At 70.1% G+C, this 23,786-nt stretch overlaps 4 protein-coding genes and 1 long non-coding RNA gene across 6 annotated transcripts; 2 read left to right on the forward strand and 3 right to left on the reverse strand.

The window, feature by feature from the left end:
- Positions 1 to 404: 404 nt before the first annotated feature.
- On the reverse strand, positions 405 to 6,637 carry CDK20 (cyclin dependent kinase 20). Its single transcript, XM_037411577.1, has 7 exons — positions 6,467 to 6,637; positions 6,118 to 6,231; positions 5,269 to 5,457; positions 3,711 to 3,832; positions 3,510 to 3,572; positions 2,587 to 2,732; positions 405 to 421 (listed from the first exon to the last, which is right to left on the reverse strand). The coding sequence occupies exons 1-7, from the start codon at positions 6,539 to 6,541 to the stop codon at positions 405 to 407; spliced, it is 726 nt and encodes a 241-aa protein (XP_037267474.1). The 5' UTR covers positions 6,542 to 6,637.
- A 309-nt stretch (positions 6,638 to 6,946) lies between these two features.
- Positions 6,947 to 13,627, forward strand: PORCN (porcupine O-acyltransferase). Of its 2 annotated transcripts, XM_037411519.1 has the most exons (14): positions 6,947 to 7,026; positions 7,116 to 7,252; positions 8,277 to 8,469; positions 9,389 to 9,432; positions 9,571 to 9,761; positions 10,239 to 10,369; positions 10,528 to 10,542; positions 11,258 to 11,383; positions 11,465 to 11,565; positions 11,825 to 11,901; positions 12,343 to 12,406; positions 12,948 to 13,033; positions 13,111 to 13,221; positions 13,322 to 13,627. In XM_037411519.1, exons 2-14 carry the CDS (start codon positions 7,117 to 7,119, stop codon positions 13,421 to 13,423), a joined length of 1,377 nt encoding a protein of 458 aa, XP_037267416.1. In that variant the 5' UTR covers positions 6,947 to 7,026; position 7,116; the 3' UTR covers positions 13,424 to 13,627. The 2 variants fall into 2 exon arrangements, with proteins under 2 accessions (XP_037267416.1, XP_037267417.1); XM_037411520.1 differs by lacking the exons at positions 8,277 to 8,469; positions 9,571 to 9,761 and having other exon boundaries at positions 6,987 to 7,252.
- Positions 13,628 to 13,760: 133 nt separating this feature from the next.
- SLC35A2 (solute carrier family 35 member A2) lies at positions 13,761 to 17,953 on the reverse strand. The gene is made up of 5 exons (XM_037411523.1): positions 17,779 to 17,953; positions 16,969 to 17,151; positions 16,249 to 16,400; positions 15,095 to 15,768; positions 13,761 to 13,965 (listed from the first exon to the last, which is right to left on the reverse strand). Exons 1-5 carry the CDS (start codon positions 17,843 to 17,845, stop codon positions 13,938 to 13,940), a joined length of 1,104 nt encoding a protein of 367 aa, XP_037267420.1. The 5' UTR covers positions 17,846 to 17,953; the 3' UTR covers positions 13,761 to 13,937.
- Positions 17,954 to 18,460: 507 nt separating this feature from the next.
- LOC119159004 (selenide, water dikinase 1-like) lies at positions 18,461 to 22,477 on the forward strand. The gene is made up of 8 exons (XM_037411522.1): positions 18,461 to 18,770; positions 19,130 to 19,233; positions 19,618 to 19,725; positions 20,027 to 20,181; positions 20,281 to 20,371; positions 20,880 to 20,979; positions 21,402 to 21,614; positions 22,016 to 22,477. The coding sequence occupies exons 1-8, from the start codon at positions 18,476 to 18,478 to the stop codon at positions 22,252 to 22,254; spliced, it is 1,305 nt and encodes a 434-aa protein (XP_037267419.1). The 5' UTR covers positions 18,461 to 18,475; the 3' UTR covers positions 22,255 to 22,477.
- Positions 22,478 to 22,563: 86 nt separating this feature from the next.
- On the reverse strand, positions 22,564 to 23,728 carry LOC119159024. Its single transcript, XR_005108021.1, has 3 exons — positions 23,574 to 23,728; positions 22,866 to 22,927; positions 22,564 to 22,789 (listed from the first exon to the last, which is right to left on the reverse strand). It is a non-coding gene; the product is annotated as an uncharacterized LOC119159024 (long non-coding RNA).
- Between the last annotated feature and the right edge of the window lie 58 nt (positions 23,729 to 23,786).

The following is a 23,786-nucleotide window of genomic DNA, read 5'->3' on the forward strand; positions in this document are numbered from 1 at the left end:
ACCCCAGTAGGCCCTCAGCGTGTCCCCGTAGCCCCACAGGACATCCCAGTACAGCCCAGTAGCCGCCCAGCACAGCCCAGTAGCCCCAAACACTCCCTGAGACCATCGTGCTATCACAATCCGCATTTTAGTGCTTTCCCAGTATATCCCAGTAACCCCAGTAGGCCCTCAGCGTGTCCCAGTAGCCCCACAGGACATCCCAGTACAGCCCAGTAGCCCCAAACACTCCCTGAGACCATCGCGCTATCACAAACTGCATTTTAGTGCTTTCCCAGTATATCCCAGTAACCACCCGCATGTCCCAGTAGCATCCCAGTACAGCCCAATAGCCTCCCAGTACAGCCCAGTAGCCGCCCAGCACAGCCCAGTAGCCCCAAACGCGCCCTGACAACAGCCCGCTATCACTAACTGCATTTCAGTACTTTCCCAGTATATCCCAGTAACCCCCAGTAAGCGCCAGCATGTCCCAGTAGCCCCCCTGCACCTCCCAGTGCCCCCTCAGCGCCCCCCCCAGCCCCTCCCCTTTCCCCCCAGGTAGCTCCCAGTGCCCCCCCAGTCCCTCCCAGTACCATTCAGCACCCCCCAAACCCCTCCTGGTGCCCCCCAGCCCCTCCCACCCCTCCCCCAGTAGCTCCCAGTGCCCCCCAGTACCATTCAGCATCCCCCAGCCCCTCCCCTTTCCCCCCAGTAGCTCCCAGTGCCCCCCAGCCCCTCCCAGTGCCCCCCAGTCCCTCCCAGCTCCCCCCAGTCCCATTCAGCATCCCCTAGCCCCCTCCCAGTGCCCCCCCAGTAGCTCCCAGTGCCCCCCCCAGTCCCTCCCAGTGCCATTCAGCATCCCCCAGCCCCCTCCCAGTGCCCCCCCCAGCCCCTCCCAGTGCCCCCCCCCCAGCCCCTCCCAGTCCCATTCAGCATCCCCCAACCCCCTCCTGGTGCCCCCAGCCCCCTCCCAGTGCCCCCCCCAGTCCCTCCCAGTGCCATTCAGCATCCCCCAGCCCCCTCCCGGTGCCCCCAGCCCCCTCCCAGTGCCCCCCCAGTAGCTCCCAGTGCCCCCCCCAGTCCCTCCCAGTGCCATTCAGCATCCCCCAGCCCCCTCCCGGTGCCCCCAGCCCCCTCCCAGTGCCCCCCCAGTAGCTCCCAGTGCCCCCCCCAGTCCCTCCCAGTGCCATTCAGCATCCCCCAGCCCCCTCCCGGTGCCCCCAGCCCCCTCCCAGTGCCCCCCCCAGTAGCTCCCAGTGCCCCCCCCAGTCCCTCCCAGTGCCATTCAGCATCCCCCAGCCCCCTCCCGGTGCCCCCAGCCCCCTCCCAGTGCCCCCCCAGTAGCTCCCAGTGCCCCCCCCCAGTCCCTCCCAGTGCCATTCAGCATCCCCCAGCCCCCTCCCGGTGCCCCCAGCCCCCTCCCAGTGCCCCCCCCAGTAGCTCCCAGTGCCCCCCCCAGTCCCTCCCAGTGCCCGCCCCCAGTCCCTCCCAGTCCCATTCAGCATCCCCCAGCCCCCTCCCAGTGCCCCCCCCCAGTCCCTCCCAGTGCCATTCAGCATCCCCCAGCCCCTCCTGGTGCCCCCAGCCCCCTCCCAGTGCCCCCCCCAGTAGCTCCCAGTGCCCCCCCCAGGCCCTCCCAGTCCCATTCAGCATCCCACAGCCCCCTCCCAGTGCCCCCAGCCCCCTCTCAGTGCCCCCCCCAGTCCCTCCCAGTGCCCCCCCCAGTCCCTCCCAGTGCCATTCAACATCCCCCAGCCCCCTCCTGGTGCCCCCAGCCCCCTCCCAGTGCCCCCCCAGTAGCTCCCATTCCCATTCAGCATCCCCCAGCCCCCTCCCAGTGCCCCCCCCAGTCCCTCCCAGTCCCATTCAGCATCCCCCAGTCCCCTCCTGGTGCCCTCAGCCCCCTCCCAGTGCCCCCCCCAGTAGCTCCCAGTGCCCCCCCCAGTCCCTCCCAGTGCCATTCAGCATCCCACAGCCCCCTCCCAGTGCCCCCAGCCCCCTCTCAGTGCCCCCCCCAGGCCCTCCCAGTGCCCCCCCCAGGCCCTCCCAGTCCCATTCAGCATCCCCCAGCCCCCTCCTGGTGCCCCCAGCCCCCTCCCAGTGCCCCCCCCAGTAGCTCCCAGTACCATTCAGCATCCCCCAGCCCCCTCCTGGTGCCCCCAGCCCCCTCCCAGTAGCTCCCATTCCCATTCAGCATCCCCCAGCCCCCTCCCAGTGCCCCCCCCAGCCCCTCCCAGTCCCATTCAGCATCCCCCAGCCCCCTCCTGGTGCCCCCAGCCCCCTCCCAGTAGCTCCCATTCCCATTCAGCATCCCCCAGCCCCCTCCCAGTGCCCCCCCCAGCCCCTCCCAGTCCCATTCAGCATCCCCCAGCCCCCTCCTGGTGCCCCCAGCTCCCTCCCAGTAGCTCCCATTCCCATTCAGCATCCCCCAGCCCCCTCCCAGTGCCCCCCCCAGCCCTCCCAGTCCCATTCAGCATCCCCCAGCCCCCTCCTGGTGCCCCCAGCCCCCTCCCAGTAGCTCCCATTCCCATTCAGCATCCCCCAGCCCCCTCCTGGTGCCCTCCAGCCCCCTCCCAGCCCCCACCAGCCCCTCCCAGTGCCCCCCCGTGCTCCCAGTGCTCCCAGTGCTCACGGGCCAGGCGCGGGGGCTGGGGGTGCCGAGGGCGCGCAGCACGCAGCACAGCTGCTCGATGTCGCTCTCCCCCGGGAACAGCGGCGACAGGTTCAGCAGCTCCCCGAAAACGCAGCCCACCGCCCTGCGGCGCCACGTCAACTGGGAGCACTGGGCAAACTGGGAGCACCGGGGGCGGGGGGGGGGGGGGGGGGGGGGGGGCGGCCAGGTGATTGGAAGAGGTGAGACGCCCCCGGATCTGGGGGGGAAGGGGGGGTCCTAGGGGATCTGGGAGGGGGGGTCTGGGGGTGTCCCAGGGATCTGGGGAGGGGGATCGCAGGCGATAGGGGGGTCCCAGGGGTTGGGGGGGGGGGGGGGAGGGGATCCCAGGGGTTGGGGGGGGGGAGGGGATCCCAGGGGATTGGGGGGGGAGGGGATCCCAGGGGATTGGGGGGGGGGAGGGGATCCCAGGTGACCCAGGGAGGGGGGGGGGTGTCCCAGGGATCTGGGCAGAGGGATCCCTGGTGACCCGGGGGGGGGGTGGATCTCAGGTGACCCGGGGATCCCAGGTGATCCGGGGGGGGGGGGGGGGGGATCCCAGGGATCTGGGGATCCCAGGTGATCTGGGGAGGTGGAGGGGGGTGTCCCAGGGATTTGGGCAGAGGGATCCCAGGTGACCCGGGGGGGGGAGGATCTCAGGTGATCTGGGGAGGGGGGGGGGGGGGGATCCCAGGGATCTGGGGATCCCAGGTGATCTGGGGAGGTGGAGGGGGGTGTCCCAGGGATTTGGGCAGAGGGATCCCAGGTGATCGGGGCGGGGGGGGGGGGGGGGGAGGGAACTCAGGTGACCTGGGGATCCCAGGTGATCTGGGGGGAAGTGAGGGATCCCAGGGATCGGGGAGGGGGGATCCCAGTGCCTCACCACAGATCGACCCCCTCATCGTAGTGGCGGGCGCCGTACAGCAGCTCCGGCGCTCGGTACCACCTGAAGGGGCAGGGAGCGGGGGTCGGGGGGGGGGACCAGTGCCAGGGGGGGCGGAGCCCAGTGCCCGGGGGGCGGGTCCCGGTGCTGGGGGGGGGGGTCCCGGTGCTGGGGGGGGGGTCCCGGTGCTGGGGGCGGTACCTGGTGGCCACCTGGTGGCTGTAGGGGCGCCCGCGGGGGGGGCCCAGCACTCGCGCCAGCCCGAAATCCGCCAGCTTGAGGCGGCCGGCGCCGTCCAGCAGCAGGTTGGCCGGCTTCAGGTCCTGGGGGCCACCAGTCACACCAGTAAGCCCTGAAACCCCCCTACTGGGAACCGGGGTCTCCCAGGGTCCCCTTCCCAGTCACACCAGTAAGCCCTGAAACCCCCCTACTGGGAACCGGGGTCTCCCAGGGTCCCCTTCCCAGTCACACCAGTGAGCCCTGAAACTCCCCTACTGGCAACCTGGGTCTCCCAGAGTCCCCTTCCCAGTCACACCAGTAGCCCCTGCCCCTCCATATTGGGAACTGGCCCCCCCCCCGTGTCTCCCAGTCCCCCTCTTATCCCAGGGTCCCTTCCCCAGTCACACCAGTAAGCCCTGAAACCCCCCTGCTGGGAACCTGGGTCTCCCAGAGTCCCCTTCCCAGTCACACCAGTAGCCCCTGCCCCTCCATATTGGGAACTGCCCCCCCCCCCGTGTCTCCCAGTCCCCCTCTTATCGCAGGGTCCCTTCCCTAGTCACACCAGTAAGCCCTGAAACCCCCCTACTGGGAACCTGGGTCTCCCAGAGTCCCCTTCCCAGTCACACCAGCAGCCCCTGCCCCTCCGTATTGGGAACTGTGTCCCCCCCCCGGGGTCTCCCAGCCCCCCACTTATCCCCGGGTACCCTTCCCAGTTACACCAGTAACCCCTGATACCCCCCTACCGGGAACCAGGGTCTCCCAGGGTCCCATTCCCAGTCACACCAGTAGCCCCTGCCCCTCCGTACCGGGAACTGGGGCCTCACGGGATCTCCCAGCCCCCCCACTCCACCCCTGCGTCCCCTTCCCAGTCACACCAGTAACCCCTGAAACCCCCCTGCTGGGAACCGGGGTCTCCCAGGGTCCCCTTCCCAGTCACACCAGTAGCCCCTGCTCCTCCGTACTGGGAACTGGGGCCTCCTGGGCTCTCCTGGCCCCCCCCTCCCAGTATTGCCCAGTAGCCCCTCACCCCCCAAACTGGGAACAGGGTCATCCAAGGCTCTCCTGGCCCCCCCCCTCCCAGAATCCCTTTTTCCAGTATCACCCAGTAGCCCCTGGCCCCCCATACTGGGAACAGGGGTCTCATGCCCCCCCCCTCCCCACGCCTAGTCCCCCTTCCCATTCACCCCAGTAACTCTTTGCCCCCCAAACTGGGAACAGCCCCCCTCATAACACAGCCGCCCCCCCCCCCCCCCCCAAAGACACCCTCCCCCCCAGTCCCCCTTCCCATTCATCCCAGTAACCGTTTGCCCTCCCCTGCTGGGAACAGCCCCCCTCATACCACAGCCCCCCCCCAAAAGATAGCCCCCCCCCAACCCCTCTTCCCATTCACCCCAGTAAGCCTTTGCCCCCCCCGACTGGGAACAGCCCCCCTCATACCACAGCCCTCCCCCCCCCAAAAGACATCCCCCTCCCCTCCCCAAACACCCGCCCCCCCCCCGATGCTGGGGTGCCCCCCCCCAATACGGGGGTCCCCCCTCACCCGGTGCAGGATGTGCTGGCGGTGACAGTGTCCCAGCCCCCTCAGGGTCATGGCCAAGAGCGCCCGGACGCGGGGGGGGGACAGGGGGGTGGGGGTCACCCGCAGGAGCCCCCCCAAATCGCCCACCAGGAAATCGAAGGCCAGGACGACGGCGGGACCCTGGGCGAAGGCGGCACGGAGGCGCACAACCTGGGGGGGGGGGGGGGGGCACAGGGGGTCAGGGGGGTGGGCCCCAATATCGGGGGGGGCCCCCAACATCGGGGGGGGAGGGGCAAGATCCCAGGGGGGACCCCAGCATCGGGGGGGGAGGGGCAAGATCCTGGGTGGGATCCCAGCATCGGGGGGGGAGGGGGGGGAAGGGGCAGCATCGGAGGGGGGGCAGGGAGGGGGGAGGGAGCAAGATCCCAGGGGGGACCCCAGCATCGGGGGGGGAGGGGCAAGATCCCGGGGGGGACCCCAATATCGGGGGGGGGAGGGGGGTAGGTGGCTGGGAGGACCCTGACCTTGATAGTGGTCTGGGGGGGGAGGGGGACCCCCATATTCTGTGTATGTGGTCGGATATGGGTGGGGGGGTGTAAGGGGGTGGGGGGGTGTAAGGGGGTGGGGGGACCCCAAGATCTGGGGGGGAGGGGGACCTCCATATTCTGCGTACGGGGGGCTTATTGGGGTGGGGGGGTAAGGGGGTGGGGGGACCCCAAGATCTGAACAGGAGGGGTTCAGGCTTTGAGGCTCAGGTGCCTGGGGGGGGACAGACCCCGATATGGGTCTGGGGGGAGGACGGCGGGGGGGGGGGGGTGTCTGAGGAGGGGGGGGACCCCAGGATTTGGGGGGGGTGGGCACACAACTTACGTGGGGGTGGTCCTCGATCTCCCGCAGGGCCTTGATCTCCCGCAGGGTTTGGGGGGGCACCCCCTCCTCGGGGCGGCGCAGGGGGACCTTCTTCAGGGCCACCAGCTCCCCTGTCTGGGGGGGGGGGGGGGGGGGGGGGGGGCTATGGGTGCTGGGTTGGCTACGGGTGCTGGGAGGGGCTGGTGTCTGGGGGTCCCAGGCCCACAGAGCCCCCCCAAACCACCCCCAGGCCCCCTGAGGCCTACCCAGGCCCTGAGGCCTACCCACCCCCGGGCCCCTGAGGCCTACCCCCCAGCCCTCCAGCGCCCCCCCCCTCCCAGCGCCCTGGTCCCCCTCCCCCCAGCCCCACCTCCCTGTCCTTGGCCTTAAAAACGACGCCGTGAGCACCCTCCCCGATGCGGCCCAGTATGATGTACTGGTCCATATTGGGAGCGCTGGGGGGGGGGGGGGGCCGGGAAGAAGAGGCGGGAGTAGCAGCAATGGCGGAAGGCCGACCCCCGGCCCACAATGCACCGCGCCGCGCTCCCCCAACCCCCCCCGGTACCTGGTGGCCCCTCGCAACGGAGCCCCGCCCCCTAGCAACAAGCCACCCCCCTAACAGCCAAACCCCACCCCCTAACGGCCCGCAGCCCCTCCCTTTCCGCCAGGCTCCGCCTCCCGCTCCCCAAGCCCCGCCCCCCAAGCCCGGGTTCCCCCGCACCTCAGCAACCACATCCCGCCCTTGGCAACGGCGGTCCCGCCTTCCCGTCCCCACCCCCCCGCGTCGCGCTTCAATTGGTCAGCCGCTGCGCGCGGGGAGGGAGAGCGCTCGGTGATTGGTCAGTTCAAAGGCTCCGCCCCTTTCTCCTCAGGCCGCCGGCGGCGGCGCTCCCTCCTCAGCGCGGGCAGGCGGCGGCGGCGCCGGGCGAGGTGCGGGCCTCGGTGGGGGAATCCCGGGCCCTGAGGGGGGTCCCCAGCGACCCCCGACCCCCTGATCCCCCTCCCCATAACCCCCTCAGGATGGCGGCGCTGCCGCCGCGGGAGTTCGCGGCGCAAGTGCTGCCCGGTTGCGTGGTACCGACGGCGCGGCAGGGCCTGGCCCAGCTCTGGCCGCTGCTGCTGCTCTGCCTGGGGGCTCGGCTGCTGCACCGGCTACGTGAGTGGGGCGGTGGGCTGGGAGTTGGGGGGGGCAGAAGGAGGGGGCCCAGGAGGTTTGGTGGGACCCTGGAGTTGGGGGGGGGGGAGGCCCAGGGATTGGGGGGGAGGGGCGGGAATTTTGGCGGGACCCAGGTATTGGCAGGGGTTGGGTGGACCCAGGTGTTGGGGGTGGTCTGGGAGTCTTAGGGGACCCAGGAGTTTGGGGGGGGTCTCAGGTATTGGGGAGGGAGGCGGAAGTTTTGGGGGGACCCAGGTATTGGGGAGGGGGGCGGGAGTTTTGGGGGGACCCGGGTATTGGGGAGGGTGTTGGGGGTGGACCCAGGTATTGGGGGTGGTCTGGGAGTCTTAGGGGACCCAGGAGTTTGGGGGGGGTCCCAGGTATTGGGGGAGGGGAGGTGGGAATTCAGGGGGTCCCAGGTATTGGGGAGGGGGCGGGGGTTTTGAGGGGACCCATGTATTGGGGGGGTTGGGGGGACCCAGGTATTGGGGGTGATCTGGGAGTCTTAGGGGACCCAGGAGTTTGGGGGGGGTTTCAGGTATTGGGGAGGGGGCGGGAGTTTTGGGGGGACCCAGGTATTGGGGGGGGTTGGGGGGTCCCAGGTATTGGGGGTGATCTGGGAGTCTTAGGGGACCCAGGAGTTTGGGGGGGGTCCCAGGTATTGGGGGAGGGGAGGCGGGAATTCAGGGGGGACCCAGGTATTGGGGAGAGGGTCACGCAGGGGTCTGGGGGGGGGGTGGTCACCCAGGGGGTCTTGGGGGGTGTGTGAGTGTGACACAGGGGTCTGGGGGAGGGGTCGCCCAGGGGTCTGGGTGGGGGGGGGTTCACCCAGGGGTCGGGGGTGCGGGGGTTGCCCAGGGGTCTGGGGGGGGGGGGGGGGGGGCAGGATTTTGGTGGGACCCCCGAGGTTTTGCCCCCCCAGCCCCTTCCCCCCACACTGAGAGCCCCCCACCCCTCGGGGCCTTCCCGGGGAGATGGGGGGGGGGGGCCCTTGTGACCCTCTCCCCGCTGTCGGCGTGCGCAGCGCTGCCGCGGGGGGGGAAGCACGCGGGGGCGGCGGCGGGGGGCCTGCTGGCCCTGCACCATTTCTTCGGGGCGCAGGCGCTGTGGGTGGTCCTGCTGAGTGGGCTCTGCGCCCTCACCCTGCTCCTCAGCCGGGCCCGGGCCCAGCGCGGGCTCTGCCTGGCCCTGGCCGCCCTCAGCTACCTCCTCATGGGGTACGGGGGGGCACTGAAGTAGGGGGGGGGGGGGGGGGCGCGGGGAGGGGATTGGGGGCGATGGGAAGGGGATTGGGGGCGATGGGGAGGAGGATTGGGGGTGATGGGGGGGGCTGGGGGCGATGGAAGGGGGACTGGGGGCACTGGGGGGAGACTGGGGCGATGGGAGAGGGATTGGGGGCACTGGGGGGGTTGCTGAGGGGGTTTGGGGGTGATGGGGGGGGCGCTGGGAGGGGGATTGGGAGTGCTGGGGGGGGACTGGGGGAGACTGGGAGTGCTGGGGGGGGACTGGAGGTGCATGGAGGGGGTTTGGGGGCACTGGGGGGAGTGGGATTGGGGGCACTGGGAGGGGCATTGGGGGCACTGGGAGGGGAATTGGGGGTGATGGGGGGGATTGGGGGTGATGGGAGGGGGATTGGGGGCACTGGGGGTTGCTGGGAGGGGGTTGGGGGTACTGGGGGGGCGCTGGGGGCAATTGGGGGCACTGGGAGGGGAATTGGGGGCGATGGGGGGGATTGGGGGTGATGGGGAGTGGGACTGGGGATGCTGGGGGGGATTGGGGGTGATGGGAGGGGGATTGGGGGCACTGGGGGTTGCTGGGAGGGGGTTGGGGGTACTGGGGGGGTGCTGGGAGGGGGGTTGGGGGCATAGGGGGGAGGGGGATTGGGGACACTGGGAGGGGGATTGGGGAAACTGGGGGTGCTGGAAGCAACTGGGAGGGCAACTGGGAGCACTGGGAAGTTGCTGGGAGAGCACCGAGGCAGGGAAGCCAACTGGTGAGCAGCTGGGAGGGGGAGGGGGGCGGGCAGGCACTGGGGTGAACTGGGGGGACCAGTAGGATGAACCGGGGGGGTGGGGCAGTATGGAACCAGTGGCCTACTGGGCTGAACTGGGACTAACTGGTTCCCCCCCCCCCCAGGGAGCTACACATGGTGGACACCGTCACGTGGCACAAGATGCGAGGTGAGAGCCCCCCCCCCCCGGGGGTCCCTTGGGGCGCCCCCCCCTCATTTTAACACCCCTTTCCCCCCCCCATTCTGGGGGTGCTCCCCCCCCCATATTTGGGGGCACCCCCTGACTTGGGGGGGGGGGGGGTCTCAGGGGCGCAGATGGTGGTGGCCATGAAGGCGGTGTCACTGGGCTTCGACCTGGACCGGGGGGCCGGGGGGGGGCCGGGGGGGGAGCCCTCCCCCGCCCAGGTTTTGGGGTACCTCTGCTCCCCCGGCTCCGTCGTCTTCGGGCCCTGGGAGCCCTTCGGGGTGTACCTGCGGGCCGTCGAGGGGCCCCCCCTGGTACGGGGGGCGAGGGGTGGCTCAAGGGGGGGGTTGGGGGGTCAAAAGGGGGGTTTTGGGGGGGCTAAGGGGGGGTTTGGGGGGCACACGGGGGGGTTGGGGGTCAAAAGGGGGGTTTTGGGGGGGCACGAGGGGGGGTTTGGGCATCAAAAGGGGGGGTTTGGGGGGGATAAGGGGGTTTTGGGGAGGCACACGGGGGGTTGGGGGTCAAAAGGGGGTTTTGGGGGGCAAACGGGGGGTTTTGGGGGTCAAAAGGAGGGTTTGGGGGGGGATAAGGGGGCAGAGGGGGGGTTGGGGGGCACTGGGCGGGTTGGGGGGCACACGGGGGAGTTTGGGGGGGCGCAGGGGGGTTTGGGGCACGAAGGGGGCGCAAGGGGGGTTTTGGGGGGCAGAAGGGGTTGGGGGGCTCAGGGCGGGTTGGGGGGGCAGGGTCAGGATTTGGGGGTCCCCCCTGACCCCCCCCCCCCCCCCCCCCAGAGCGCGGCCTGGGCCCGCAAGGGGCTGCGCAGCCTGGGGCTGGCCCTGCTCTGCCTGCTGGTCTCCACCTGCCTGGCGCCCTTCCTCTTCTCCTCGCTCCTGCCGCTCTACGGCGCCCGCGCCCTGCGCCGGTGAGACCCCCCCGCCCCTCCCCAAATCCCCCCCAAACCCCCCAACCTCCCCCCGCCCCCCCCATCACCCGGGGGGCCCCCCAGGAGCCCCCCCCAAAGCCGCCCCCCCCCCCCCCCCCCCCCCGGCTGATGCCTGCGCTTCCCTCCGCCCTGCCCAGGAGCGTCTTGGCCAGGTGAGGCGGGGGGGGGGGCACGGGGAATTGGGGGGGGGGCGGTTCAGGGGTGGGGTCGGGTCACAAGGGGGGGTTGGGGGGGGCACGGGGAATGGGGGGGGCACGGGGAATTGGGGGAGGGGGTTCAGGGGGGGTCGGGTCACAAGGGGGGTTTGGGGGGGGGCACGGGGAATTGGGGGAGGGGGCACGGGGAATTGGGGGGGCACGGGGGATTGGGGGTGGGGGGTCACAATGGGGGTTTGGGGGGTCTCAGGGAGTGATTGGGGGGACACGGGGGTTTGGGGGGGCACGGAGAATTGGGGGGGTCGGGGTGGGGTCACAAGGGGGGTTTGGGGGGTCACGGAGGGTTTGGGGGGGGCACAGAGAATTGGGGGTGGGGGTTTGGGGGTGGGGGGGGTCACAGGGGGGTTGGGGGGCACAGGGGGGTCACAGGGGGATTTGGGGGACACGGAGAATGGGGGGGCACGGGGAATTGGGGGGTGGGGGGGTCACAATGGGGCGTTGGGGGGGTCACAGGGGGGATTTGGGGGGGGGGGTCCCGGGGGGATTTTTGTGGGGGTCACCGGGGGGGGGTTGGGGGGGGGGTGTTTCCGCAGCCATTTGTGGCGGACTTGGGGTGCCGCAGCCCCTTGTGAGGGGGGGGGCAGTGTGGGGGTACCGAGTGGGGGGTCCCCAGGTGTGACCCCCCCCCCCCCCGTGCCCCTCCCCCCCCCAGGTGGCTGCGTGCCTACGAGAGCGCCTTGTCCTTCCACTTCAGCAACTACTTCGTCGCGTTCCTGTCGGAGGCCACGGCCACGCTGGCCGGCTGCGGCACCTCCCTGCACCGCCACCACCTCCACTGGTGCTGCCCCTCCCCCCCCAGCGCGACCCCCTCCCCAAATCCCCTCCCCCCCACCTCTTTTAACCTGCTGTCGCCCCCCAGGGACCTGGCGGTGGCACGGCCGCTACGCGTGGAGCTGCCGCGCTCCATGGCCGACGTCGTCACCAACTGGAACCTGCCCATGTCGCGTTGGCTCCACACCTGTGAGTGGGGGGAGGGGGGTCCCTGCGGGGGTCCCAGACTGCGCCAAACTGGTTTAACTGGTGTTACTGGGGGGCCAGATGTGTTCTAGACCGCCCGATGCTTGGGGATCTTCATGGCCATGGGGGGGCTGGGGGGTATGGCAGGAATCCTGGGGGGATCCCTGGGGGGGTCAGGGAGGGTCTTTGGGGGTCCCTGGGGGTCGGGGAGGGGGTCTGTGGGGGTCCCAGACTGGTTTAACTGGTGTTACTGGGGTGCCAGATGTGTTCCAGACCGCCCGACGCTTGGGGACCTTTGCGGCCGTGCTGGGCACCTACGCAGCCAGCGCCCTCCTGCATGTGAGTGACCCCCGGGACACCCCCCCCCCAAATCCCCCCTGGGACCCCCACATCCCCCCCCCCAAATCCCCCCCGGGACCCCCAAATCTTCCCCCCCAGGACCCGCAATGATGCCCCAATCCCCTCCCCCCCCAAAACACCACCAGGCCCCCCCCAAATCCCCCCCCCCAATACACCGCCGGCCCCCCACATCCATCCCCCAGCCCCCTCCGGGCCCCCCAACCCCCCCCACCTCCGGGGACTCCCAAATCCCCCCCAGGCCCCCCAACCCATCCCCCAGCCCCGCCCCCCGAGCCCCCCAAGCCCCACCCCTCCTCCTTGCCCCCCCCCCCCCCCCCCCCAGCCATCAAAACCATCCCCAGAACCCCCAACACCCCTTTGAGCCCCCCCCCTCCCCCCGGGGCTTCCCCCCCACACACTGACGCCCCCCCCCCCCCCCAGGGTCTCAGCTTCCACCTGGCCGCCGTCCTCCTCTCCCTGGGCCTCATCACCTACGTGGAGCACGGTCAGCGCTGGCCCTTTAAGGGCTGGGGCGGGGCCACGGGAGGGGGCGGGACCAGGGGGAGGGGGGCAGCCAATGGGGGGAAGGACCAGGGAGGGGAACTGGGGGAAGGGGGCGGAGCTCAGAGGGTGTAGGGGGAGCTTGGGCACTGGGAGGAGGGGGTGGGGTGTAGGGTGTGGGCGGGGATTAGGGCTGTGGGAGGAGCCTGAAAGTTGTGGGCGGGGCTTGGGGGTTTGTGTGGGGGGTCTTGAAGAAGTGGATGGGAATTATGGCCTGTGGGTGGGGCTTCCAGGTGTGGGCGGGACTTAGCTTGTCCTGGTAAGAGTAGGCAGGGCTCAAGGGACGTGGGTGGGATCTGGATAATGTGGGCGGGGCTTAAAGGGTGTGGGTTGATCTGGACAGTGGGGGCGGAGCCTGGGTAGAGTGGGCGGGGCTTGGAGCTGTTAGCACGGCTTGGGAGGAGTGGGCGGGGTTTCCGGGCTTTATGGGTGGGTCTAAGTGAATGGGGGCGTGTCCTGACACTGACCATGCCCCCCCCCCCCAGTGCTGCGGAAGCGCCTGGCCGCCATCTTTGATGCCTGCATCCTCTCCAAGCGCTGCCCCCCCGGCTGCACCCACCGCCACAAGGACGTGAGCACCCACCGAGCGGGGGTGGGGGTTGGGGTCCCGGGGTCACCCCCCTCACCCCCTGCCCCCCTCCCCCGCAGGCACTGTGGGTGCGGGGGCTGAACGTGGCGCTGGGGGCCGTCGCCCTCTTCCATCTCTCCTACCTGGGCGCCCTCTTCGATGTGGAGGCCGACGATGCCGTGGAGGAGCAGGTGGGGGTCCCTGAAACCCCCCTCTCCAAATCCCTCCCCCCTGGGGTTGTTTGGGGTGCCCCCCACCTTCAGCTTGTCTCCCTCCCCGCCCCCCCCGTAGGGTTATGGGATGTCCTACACCATCCGCAAGTGGTCAGAGCTGAACTGGGCAAGCCACTGGGTGACGCTGGGCTGCTGGGTCCTCGCCCACCTCCTGCGCTGAGGGCGACTGAGAGGGACTGAGAGCAGCTGGGAATGCCACAGGGAGCGGCCGCTCTAGCCCCAACCTGGGGCCTTTCTAGCCTACCGGGAGGCTCCTCTCTATGGTCGTGTCCGGCTTTCCAACCCCCCCTCCCCGCAAGAGGGCGCGGGAGGAAGTGACGCCGCGCGGCCGCTCTAGGACCAATAAAGGCTCTTCTCGATGGTTCCTGGATGGCCACTGGGAGACTGTTGGGGCCAGTGGGAGGTTGGGGGGGGGAAGGGGGGCGGGCACGGCGCGGGGTGGGAGCGCTCCCCCCCCCATAGATTCCATCCCTCCCCTATAGATTCCATATGGCCTGTCCAGTACCAAAACAGTCTTAATTCACCCCAAAAAATCCACGTGAAACCTGGCATTTGCTGGGGGGTGGGGGGTGGGTGGAGCCCCCATAGAGCCCGAAGGTGGTGGTGGTTGGGGGTGTCTATAGGGGGAGGGGGGTGCATATGGCCCCTATAGGGGTGGGGGGCGGTCGATCCCATCAGGAGCCCTTGTCCTTGGAGGGCGACCTGCAAGAGAGAGAGACCCCCAGGCTGAGGGCGGCCCTATGGTATCTATATGTTCTGGGGGGTGGGGGTCACTACATAGCTCTGGGGGGGGTCCCTATGGCCCCTATACATCATGGGAGGGGTCCCTATAGCAGAGGGTCCTTGTATGTCCCAGGATGGAGATCCTATAGATCTGGGGGTACATATATGGCCCGGGGCTGGGGGGGCCTACGGCCCCTATACGTCCCAGTATAGGGCTCTATATGTCCTGGGGGGTAGATCCGTATGGGCTCTATACATCCCGGGGGGGTCCCTATGGATGCTATAGGAGCGCGCGGCCACTCGTTAGTGGGGTTAGTGCCCCTCCCCCCCAGCACGCGCTGTTACCAAATCCGCCTTTATTAGCCCCGATTCACAGTTAAAAACACGCCCCTCCCCCCCCCACCCCCCCTATAAAATCTGTACATCCGGCCCCACTAACGAGGCGGGGGGCGCCCGGCCCCCTAATGAGCCTTAATTAGTGCGTGTCCCCTTCCCCCCCCCCGAGCCCCACCGGGTCCTTCATCACCTTATTAGCCTTAATGAGCTTAATTAGCTAACGAACCTCTAATGAACCCCAATCTCTGGGTCCCCCAATGCTTAATGGGCCTTGATTAGTCCTCGTTAGCTAACGAACCCCAATCACCAAGTTGCCCCCCACCTAATTAGTGTTAATGAGCCCCGCCACCTAACGAACTCCAATGGCTCCTCCCCCTGACGAGCCCACCAGGTCCCCCCCTGCCTAATGAGCCTTAATTAGTCCTCGTTAGCTAATGAACCCCGATCTCTGGGCCCACCCCCCTCCTCCTCCCCCTCCCCCCCCAGCACCCAGTGGGGGGGGGTCCCCGGGCAGGGTGGGGGAGGGGCAGGGATCCCCCTCCCTTCCCAAACTCCCAGTAGGGGGGTACCCAGGTGGGGTGGGGGAGGGGCAGGGGCTCTCCCGCTCCCGCAGCACCCAGTGGGGGGGTACCCGAGCAGGGTGGCGGAGGGGCAGGGACCCCCCCCACCCCTCTTACCCAAACACCCAGTAAGAGGGTGCCCAAGCGGGGCGGGGGAGGGGCAGGGACTCCCTCCCCTCCCCTCCCCCCCCCCCCCTCAAGCCCCCACTGACTTGCCGCCACCGCCGCCGTCCTGCTGCCTCCCGGTGCCGGCGGGGCCGCGGGGCCGCCCGTAGAGGTAGACAGCGGCCAGGACCATGGCGGTACCGGCCAGAAACGGGGCGCGGGGCCGAAACCCAAAGAGGTGGACGGAGGCCAAGGTGGAGGCCAGGATGGAGAGCGCCGTGGCGAAGCCCTTCAAGATGTTATCGGCGTACCGGACCACCACGGCTACCAGTAGCCCCCCGGCCGCTTGATTCACCACCACGGCCCACACCGCCGCGTTGTAACCATGAAAAAAACCCAAGCCGGCTACCGCCGAGCCCTCTGCGGCTAGCATGGCCGCCAGCCCCACGGCCGTCCCCACGGCGCCCAGCTGGACGTTGCGCACCCAGATGGAGCCCCCCGTCGTCTTCAGCAGCCGCTCGAAATAAACGCCGGCGAAGCCCGACGACAGGCACGAAGCCGCCACCGCCGCCAACCCCACGCCGTAACTCTGCGGAGGGCCCGGGGGGGGGGATGGTGACCCACCCCCTCCCCCCGCCGGCCCCCGGGCTTGCTCGGCTTGTACCAGGGCTACCCCGGCGAAGAGGAGGCCGAGGGAGAGCCACTGCAGGCGGGACAGCGCTGTGCCCAGCAGCAGCACCGAGAACAGGGCGGTCGTCAGGATCTTCAGCTGGTAGGTGACCTGGGGGGAGGGGGGGGGGGCGGGGGGTCAGGGGGAGGGGGGGCATGGAGGGGGGCTGGGGACATGGGGAGGGGGCTGGGGGCAGGGGGCGTGGCCACCACGGGGCGGGGGGTGGGTGGGTGGGGCCACCAGGGCACCCCCATGTCACCGAGTGTCCATCCCCACCCCTCCCCCACACCCCCACGTGTCGCTGGGTCCCCGTGTCCCCCATCCCCCCACATGTCCCCGTGTCCCCCCGTGTCCCCCCGCCCCCCACACGTGTCCGCCCCATCCCTCCTCCATGTCCCCATCCCCCCCCGTGTCCCCCCGCCCCCCACACGTGTCCGCCCCATCCCTCCTCCATGTCCCCATCCCCCCCCGTGTCCCCCCGCCCCCCACACGTGTCCGCCCCATCCCTCCTCCATGTCCCCATCCCCCGCCCCCCCCCCCCCGTGTCCCCTCATGTCCCCCCCCCCCTGCCCCTCCCCTCCCCAGTGTCACCTGGAAGGTGGCGGCGGGCAGGTTGGAGATGGCCACGTACTGCAGGTTGTTCTGCAGGGTGTAGATGAGGGAGGGGACAGCCAGGCGCAGCGTGTCCCCAAACTGTCCCACCACAGCCTCGTGCAGCGTCACCGCCGTCTGCCGCACGCTGCCTGGGGGGGGAGGGGGGGGCGAGGGGCGTCACCCACCACGGGGGGGGCCACCACGGACCCCCCTCCCCCCAGGGGGGGCACCAGGGAGGGGACAGGGGGGACAAAGGGATGCTGCCACCCTCCCAGGGGGTGGGGGAGGGGACAGGGGGACATTGCCACCCCCCAGGGGGTGGGGGAGGGGACAGGGCGGACATCAGGCCCCTAGGGAGGGGACAGGGGGACATTGCTACCACTCAGGGGGTGGGGAGGGGACACAGCGGATACCAGGCCCCCAAGTAGGGGGCAATGGGACTCTGCCCCCCACCAGGGGGTGGGGGAGGGGAGAGGGGGAACACCAGGTCCCTAGGGAGGGGACAGGGGAGATGCTGTCCCCCCCCCCAGGAAGGTGGGGGAGGGGCCACTGTACCCCCCTGTGACACCCCCTGCCCCCCCAGGCTCTGTGTCCCCAAGGAGGGGATGCTGCCACCCCACCCCAGGGGGGGTGGGGGAGGGGACAGGGGAATGCCACGCCCCCAGGGAGGGGACAGGGTGACACACACACACACACACACACCCCCCCCAGGCTCACCGCGGTGCTGCAGCAGGAGGAGGAGGAGGCAGGCGCAGCCCTTCATCGCCTCGGCCATGACGACGGCGGTGGTGGGCAGGAAGCGCGCCCCCGGCAGCGTGCGCACGTAGCGGATGCTCAGCACCAGCGAGGCGTTCTGCAGCACCAGCACCCCCAGCGAGGCGTACTTCACCCGCCGTGACACTGCGGGGGGGGGGGGTGTGGGGGGGTGGGGGGGTTAGGGGGGCACCCCCGCACCCCACCCCTCAGGTGGGTCCAGACCCCCAGGGTGCTCCTATAGCCCCCCTGTGAGCGATTGGGGACCCTATAGACGCCCCTGGGCTGCCCTGTGGGTGATTTGGGACCATACAGCCCCCCTGGGCTGACCTATGGGTAACTGGGGGCTCTATAGCCCCGCCCCCCCCAGCTGCCCTATAGGCCCTCGAAGCTGCTCTATAGGTGATTTGGGACCCTATAGCCCCCCCCCCCCCCAGGCTGTCCTATAGCCGTCTGGGTTGCCCTATGGGTGATCAGGCGGCCCTATAGCCCCCCAAGCTGCTCTATAGACACCCCAACCCCGAGCTGCCATACAGATAATTGGGAGCTCTATAGGCCCCCCCCCTCCCCCAGCTGCCTTATAGCTCCCTGACCTGCTCTATAGGTGGTTGGGGGTCCTATAGCCCCCCCGGGCTGCCCTATGGGTGACTGGGGGGCCCTATAGCCCCCCCCCGGCTTACACTATAGCACTCTCCAGCCCCCCAAGCCGCCCCCCCAGCTCCCCACTTCGCCCCTCCATCCCACAGCTCTGCCCCGCAGGCCCCCGCCACCCACCTGTCGACGGCCCCGACTGGCCGCTGCCACCGCTGCCATCGCCGCCGCCTCCCGCGGCCGCTGCCATGGTGGCACCTGCCCGGCTACGGGCGGCACTTCCGCATCGCGCGTCACATCCGCTTCCGGCCACGGCGCGGCTCCGCCCACCGCAGAGAACAGAGAACGGCTAGGCGGCTAGAGAGGAGCCGCTGGAGAACTTCCGGTGCGGCCGCCGCGACGTAAAAAAACCCTCCGCCCCCTTAAGCCCGGCCACCAATCCGCGGCCGCACTGCCCTCCGCTCCGCCCCCTAACGCCCGGCCACCAATCCCCGCCCGCCTCGCTGTACGCTCCGCCCCATGAGGCGCGGCCGCCCTGCCCGCCGCCCCGCCCCCTATGGCTCGGCCACCAATCCCCTGCCCGCTGCCCCGCCTCATTAGCTCCATATCATTCACCAATCCGCGGCCGCCCTGCCCGCCGCCCCGCCCCTTTGGCGGGGCCACCGATCCCTGGAAGCCCCGCCCCTTAATGCCCGGCCGCTAAGCCGCGCCCTCCCCTCCCCCTCTAGCCAATCGCCGCCTCGCCTCGCGCCTTTCCCGCCACTCGCCTCGGGCGCGGCTCCGCCCTTTCCCTCCCCCTTCCGCCGGCCAATCGGCGCCAACCCCGCCTCCTCACCCCTCCCGTCCAATACCCGCCCTCCCTACCCCCCACTCCCCGCCAATGGGCGCCCGCCCCGCCCCTCCGCCGCCGGCCAATGAGCGTCCGCCGCGGCGCGACGGGCAGCGCGGAGCAAAGATGGCGGCGGCGGGGGGTGGCTCCGCGGCGGGGCCCGGCGGGTACCGGCCCTTCGAACCGGCGGCGCTGGGGCTGGACCCGGGCTGGCGCCTCACGGGCTTCGGGGAGCTGCGCGGCTGAGGCTGCAAAGTCCCGCAGGAGCTGCTGCTCAGGCTCCTGGCGGGGCTCGGCCCTCCCCGGCCTCCCGGCCCGGCCGCGGACGGCGGCGCGCCCGCGCTCGGTCAGCCCGGGGCTGGGAGCGGGGAGTGAGGGGGAATGGGGGTCGGGGTGGGCATGGGGGGGGAGGGGGCTGGCAGTGGGTTATGGGGGGTAAAAACACGGGGGGCGGAGGGGGGGCATGGGAGGGGGGGGAATCGGTGCTGGGGGGGAGGGGGCGTCGTCTGGGAATGGGGGATGGGGGGGAGGGGGCGTCTGGGAAGGGGAGGTTGGGGGGAGGGGGGGGGTTAAAGGGCGGTAACGGCCACGCGGTGGGGGATGGGTGCGAGGGGGCAAAGGGCGCCATGGGGCCGAGGCGCGGGGGGGGCGGGGCCGAGGCGGGGGGGGCGGGGCTTCTGTTGACTGACAGCCCTTCCCCCCCAGGCATCGGGCTGGACTCATGCGTGGTGCCGCTGCGGCACGGGGGGCTCTCGCTGGTGCAGACCACCGACTTCTTCTACCCGCTGGTGGAGGACCCCTACATGATGGTGGGGACCCCCCCAACGCCCCCTGGGACCCCCTCACCCACCCCGGGACCCCCAAACTCCCCCCCCACCCCCTCCAGGTGCCCCCGAATACCCTCTCAGCTCCCCCAACCACCCCAGGTTCCCCCCAAATCCCCTCTCATCTCCCCAGATCCCCCCCCTCGGGATCCCAACCCCCCCCTCCTCATGCTGTGTGCCCCCCCAGGTGCCCCCCGACCCCCCCAATCCCCTCCCAGCGCCACCAACCCCCCCCCCCGACCCCCCCAATCCCCTCCCATCTCCCCCAACCCCCCCCCAGAGCCCCCCCAAATCCCCTTCTCGGGGTCCCACGCCACCCCTCCTCACACCGTGTGTGTCTGTCCCCCCCCCCCCCCCCCCCCCCCCCAGGGCCGCATCGCCTGCGCCAACGTGCTGAGCGACCTGTACGCCATGGGCATCACCGAGTGCGACAACATGCTGATGCTGCTGAGCGTCAGCCAGAAGATGACGGAGGAGGTGACACCGGGAGGGGGGGGGGGACGACGACAGTGGGGGGAGGGGCAGGTCCCCAAGGCCCCAGAGCGCCCCCCCCCCCCCCCCGATCTACCCAAGGGGCCTAAAAGCCACTGTGGGTGTCCCCAGAGCCCCCCTAGATGTTCCCAAGGGGTCTCTAAGCCCCCCTGGGGATCCCTAAGCCCCCCTAGATGTCCCCAAGGGCCCCCAGAGCCCCCTTAGATGTCCCCAATAAGCTCCAAAGCCCCGCCCCTTCCTCATTTTTGGGTTCCCCGCCCCCCCCCCCCCCTTTTTCTGTTTTTAGGAGAGGGAGAAGATCATGCCGTTGATCATCAAAGGGTTCCGGGATGCAGCGGAAGACGGGGGGACGTCGGTGACGGGGGGCCAAACGGTGGTGAACCCCTGGGTGATCGTGGGGGGAGTCGCCACCGTCGTCTGTCAGCCCAGCGAGTTCATCATGTGCGTGGGGGAGGGGCTGGGGAGAGGGGGGGCACGGAGGGGGCTGAGACGCCCGCCCCCCCCCCCCCCGCTTCCTAACCTGTCCCACCCCTCCCCCAGGCCCGACAGCGCTGTCCCCGGGGACGTCCTGGTGCTGACCAAGCCCTTGGGGACGCAGGTGGCCGTCACTGCGCACCAGTGGCTGGATAATGTGAGTGGGGGAGGGGCGGGGGCACCTGGGGGGCTCTAACCCCCCCTAGATGTCCCCAAGGGTCCTCAAAGCCACCCTGGGGATCCCGAAGCCCCCCCCAGATGTCCCCCAGAGGCCTTAAAGCCACCCTGGGGATCCTTAAGCCCCCCTAGATGTCCCCAAGGCTCCCCAACTCCCCCCTAGATGTCCACAAGGGCCCCCAGAGACCCCCTAGATGTCCCCAAGGGGCCCCAAAGCCACCATGAATGTCCCCAGAGCCCCCCTAGATGTCCCCAAGGGCCCCCAAAGCCCCCCTAGATGTCCCTGAGGGTCCCCAACCCCCCCTGTAGATATCCCCAGGGTGTCTCTAACCCCCCCTCGATGTCACCAACCGTCTCTAAAGCCCCCTTGGATGTCCCTAAGCCCTCCCAGGAGCCCCCCAAACCCTGCGATCTGTCCCCCTTTGAGGGCGGTGGGTGTCCCTAACGCCCCCCTCCCCCCCCCCCCGCGGTGTCTCCCCTCCCCCCAGCCGGAGCGGTGGAACAAGATCAAGCTGGTGGTGACGCGGGAGGAGGTGGAGCTGGCCTACCAGGAGGCCATGTTCAGCATGGCCATGCTCAACCGCACCGGTACGGGGGGGGGAGGGGACACGTCACAGCCCCCTGGGGGACATCCCAGCGCCCCCCCCTCCCCCCCCCCCCCGGTTGACATTGTAACCCCCCCGGGGTGATGTCACAGCACCCTTGGTGACACCATAATCCCCTGGGGTGACGTCACAGCCCCCTTGGTGACGTCACAGCCCCCTTGGTGATGTCACAGCCCCTGGGTGACATCCCAGCCCCGCCCCCCCCCCCCCCGGGGTGACGCCACAGACCCCTTGGGTGATGTCATAGACTCCTTGGTGACATCATAATCCTGTTGGGTGACATCCCAGCCCCCCCTTGGGTGACGTCATGGACCCCTTGGTGATGTCACATCCCCCTGGGTGCCATCATGGACCCCCCGGGGTGACCGCAGCCCCCCGTGGTGACGCCTCGGGGGCTCCCCCTAGCGGCGGGGCTGATGCGGGCCTTCGGGGCGCACGCGGCGACGGACGTGACGGGCTTCGGGCTGGTGGGGCACGCGCGGGCGCTGGCGGCGGCGCAGCGGCACGAGGTGGCCTTCGTCATCCACAACCTGCCCGTCATCGCCAAGATGGCAGCGGTCAGCAAGGCCTGCGGGGGGCGCTACGGGCTGCTGCAGGGCACCGCGCCCGAGACCTCCGGTACGGGGGGCGGGGTAACGTGGATGGGGAGGGGTAACAGGGGCTGGGGGAGGGGGGTAATGGGGGGATGGGGGGGGGGAAGGGGGGTAACGGGGGGCAAAAAGGGGGCGGGGAGGGTGAATGGGAGGGGTAACGGTGGGGGAGGGGTAATGGGGGAGTGGGGGAGGGGTAATGGGGGGGACAGGGAGAACTGGGGGGGGAGGGGGACACTGATCCACAGCCCCCGCAGAAGTGGGCGGCACCCATCTGGGGCGGGGGGGTCCAGCCCCACCCCCCGCCACCATGTCTCCCCCCCATCCCCCTCCCCATCCCCTTTTCCTACTTCTCTCCCCATATTTTTGGTGACCCCCACCCCCCATTTAGGGGTCCCCCCTGACTTGCCCCCCCCCCCTCCCCCCCAGGGGGGCTGCTGATCTGCCTGCCGCGGGAGCAGGCGGCCCGATTCTGCGCGGAGCTGAAGGCGCCGGGGAGGGGGGAGGGGCACCAGGCCTGGATCATCGGCATCGTGGAGAAGGGACCCCGGGGCGCCCGTGTCATCGACAAACCCCGCCTGATCGAGGTCACCCCCCGCGGCGCCCCTGCGCCCCCCGACAGCCCCGATACCCCACCGGGGGGGACACCCCCCCCCCGGCCCCTTTAACCCCCCTCCCCCGCCTGGATGAGCAGCAGGCTTCCCACCCCTCCCCCCCCCCGTCCATGGGCACCCCCAAAATTTCAGCCACCCCCCAGCATGAAACCCCCCCCCAAAAGCCCACGGCGGGGCGGGGGGGGGCTGAAGACCCCCCCCCCTCATTGCAGGGGGGGGGAGGTGGGGGGGCTGGAAATTTGGGGGGGACCCTCCCCCAACAAAAAATTTGGGGCAACACAAGTGTTTCACCTCTTCTTTTCATTTCCCCCGCTTCCCCCCCCCCCAGCAAGAAACAATTGGGGGGGGGGGGGGGGCTTTTAATCCCCTCCCCCACCTCCAGGGGCGCCCCACGCAACATGGGGGACCCCACACAGGATTTGGGGAGGGGGGTTTTGGGGTCTTTTCCCCCCCCCCCCTCATTTGATGCAGTCCATGACGTGGATCTGGAGCGTGTCCATGTCGGGGGCTTTGTACTGGCACTTGGGGCAGCACAAATCGGGCTCCTCCTCGGGGGGGGGGCGCAGGGGGGGTGCCAGCCCCCCAAACCCTACAGGGGGAGGGGCACCGTCATCCCCCAGCCCCCCCAGGGGGGTTTGGGGGTCCCCAGCCCCCCCCATACTCACCCCCTGCCGCTGCCGGGGGCCGCAGCTCCGAGTGCCGGTTCCTCATCTCCTCTATGCGGACCCTGGGGGGGGGGGGGGGTAGAGGGGAATTTGAGGGGGGGGCTGGGGTGGCTCAGGGTGGCTATTAGGGGGCTGAGGGGGGGTTTAGGGGTGCAGGGGTCTGGGGGGGATTAGCAGTTTTGGGGAGGGGGAGTTGGGCCCATTTGGGGGGGGGAGGCGAATATGGGGGGGGGCTCAGGGTAGTTTTTTAGGGGGCTGAGGGGGCAGGTAAGGGGGGGCTAAGGGGACCCTGTGCAGGTTTTTGGAGGGGTCTGGAGGGGCCACAGGTAAATTTGGGGAGGGGGGGTAGGGGAGGAGGGGGATGGGGAGAACCCCAGGGCAGATTTGGAGATGCAGGGTGGGTGTCTGGGAGGGGTTTGGGGGGCTGGGCAGGTTTGGGGCATTTTGGGGGGTCTGGGGGTGCGGGGGGATGGGTTTGGGTGTGCAAGGGTCTGGGGCGGGGTGTGAGCAGGTCTGGGGAGGGGGAGTGGGCCCATTTTGGGGGTCCCTGGGGGGGATTCAGGGAGCCGAGAACAGGATGTGACCCCCTGGGATGGGTTTATGCACGCATGGGGGGGGGGGGGTAGATTTTGGGGGCACGGGGGGGGGGGCTGGGGTTTTGGGGGGGGGGGGTGGGGGGATGGACGACGACACTACCGGTGGTCCCACCTGGCGGCCTCCTCGGCGTCGACGCGGAGCTGGAGCTGTGCCAGCGCCTCCTGCAGCGCCTCGCGCTGGGCGTGGAGCTGCTCCCGCGCCGCCCGCTCTGCCTCGAAATCCGCCTTGTAGATATCAGCCTGGGGGAGGGGCGTCAGTGGGGGGAGGGAGTCAGTGTCACATACACACACACACGCCCCCCCCCCAACACCCCCCCCAACACCC

This window comes from Falco rusticolus, chromosome 18 (assembly GCF_015220075.1).
Source record: "Falco rusticolus isolate bFalRus1 chromosome 18, bFalRus1.pri, whole genome shotgun sequence".
In the NCBI taxonomy this organism is placed as follows: Eukaryota; Metazoa; Chordata; class Aves; order Falconiformes; family Falconidae; genus Falco; species Falco rusticolus.

Coding starts and splice junctions, on each gene's coding strand:
- CDK20 (XM_037411577.1), bottom strand. CDS start 6,541: ATGGACCAGTACATCATACTGGGCCGCATCGGGGAGGGTGCTCACGGC. Junction 5,458..6,117: donor AGATCGAGGACCACCCCCAC/GTAAGTTGTGTG, acceptor CCCCCCCCCCAG/GTTGTGCGCCTCCGTGCCGC. Junction 3,833..5,268: donor GCCAGCACATCCTGCACCGG/GTGAGGGGGGAC, acceptor GGTGGCCCCCAG/GACCTGAAGCCGGCCAACCT.
- PORCN (XM_037411519.1), top strand. CDS start 7,117: ATGGCGGCGCTGCCGCCGCGGGAGTTCGCGGCGCAAGTGCTGCCCGGT. Junction 11,902..12,342: donor CAGCCAGCGCCCTCCTGCAT/GTGAGTGACCCC, acceptor CCCCCCCCCCAG/GGTCTCAGCTTCCACCTGGC. Junction 13,222..13,321: donor ACGATGCCGTGGAGGAGCAG/GTGGGGGTCCCT, acceptor CCCCCCCCGTAG/GGTTATGGGATGTCCTACAC.
- SLC35A2 (XM_037411523.1), bottom strand. CDS start 17,845: ATGGCAGCGGCCGCGGGAGGCGGCGGCGATGGCAGCGGTGGCAGCGGC. Junction 16,401..16,968: donor CCTCCTGCTGCAGCACCGCG/GTGAGCCTGGGG, acceptor CTCCCCCCCCAG/GCAGCGTGCGGCAGACGGCG. Junction 15,769..16,248: donor TGCCCGCCGCCACCTTCCAG/GTGACACTGGGG, acceptor CCCTCCCCCCAG/GTCACCTACCAGCTGAAGAT.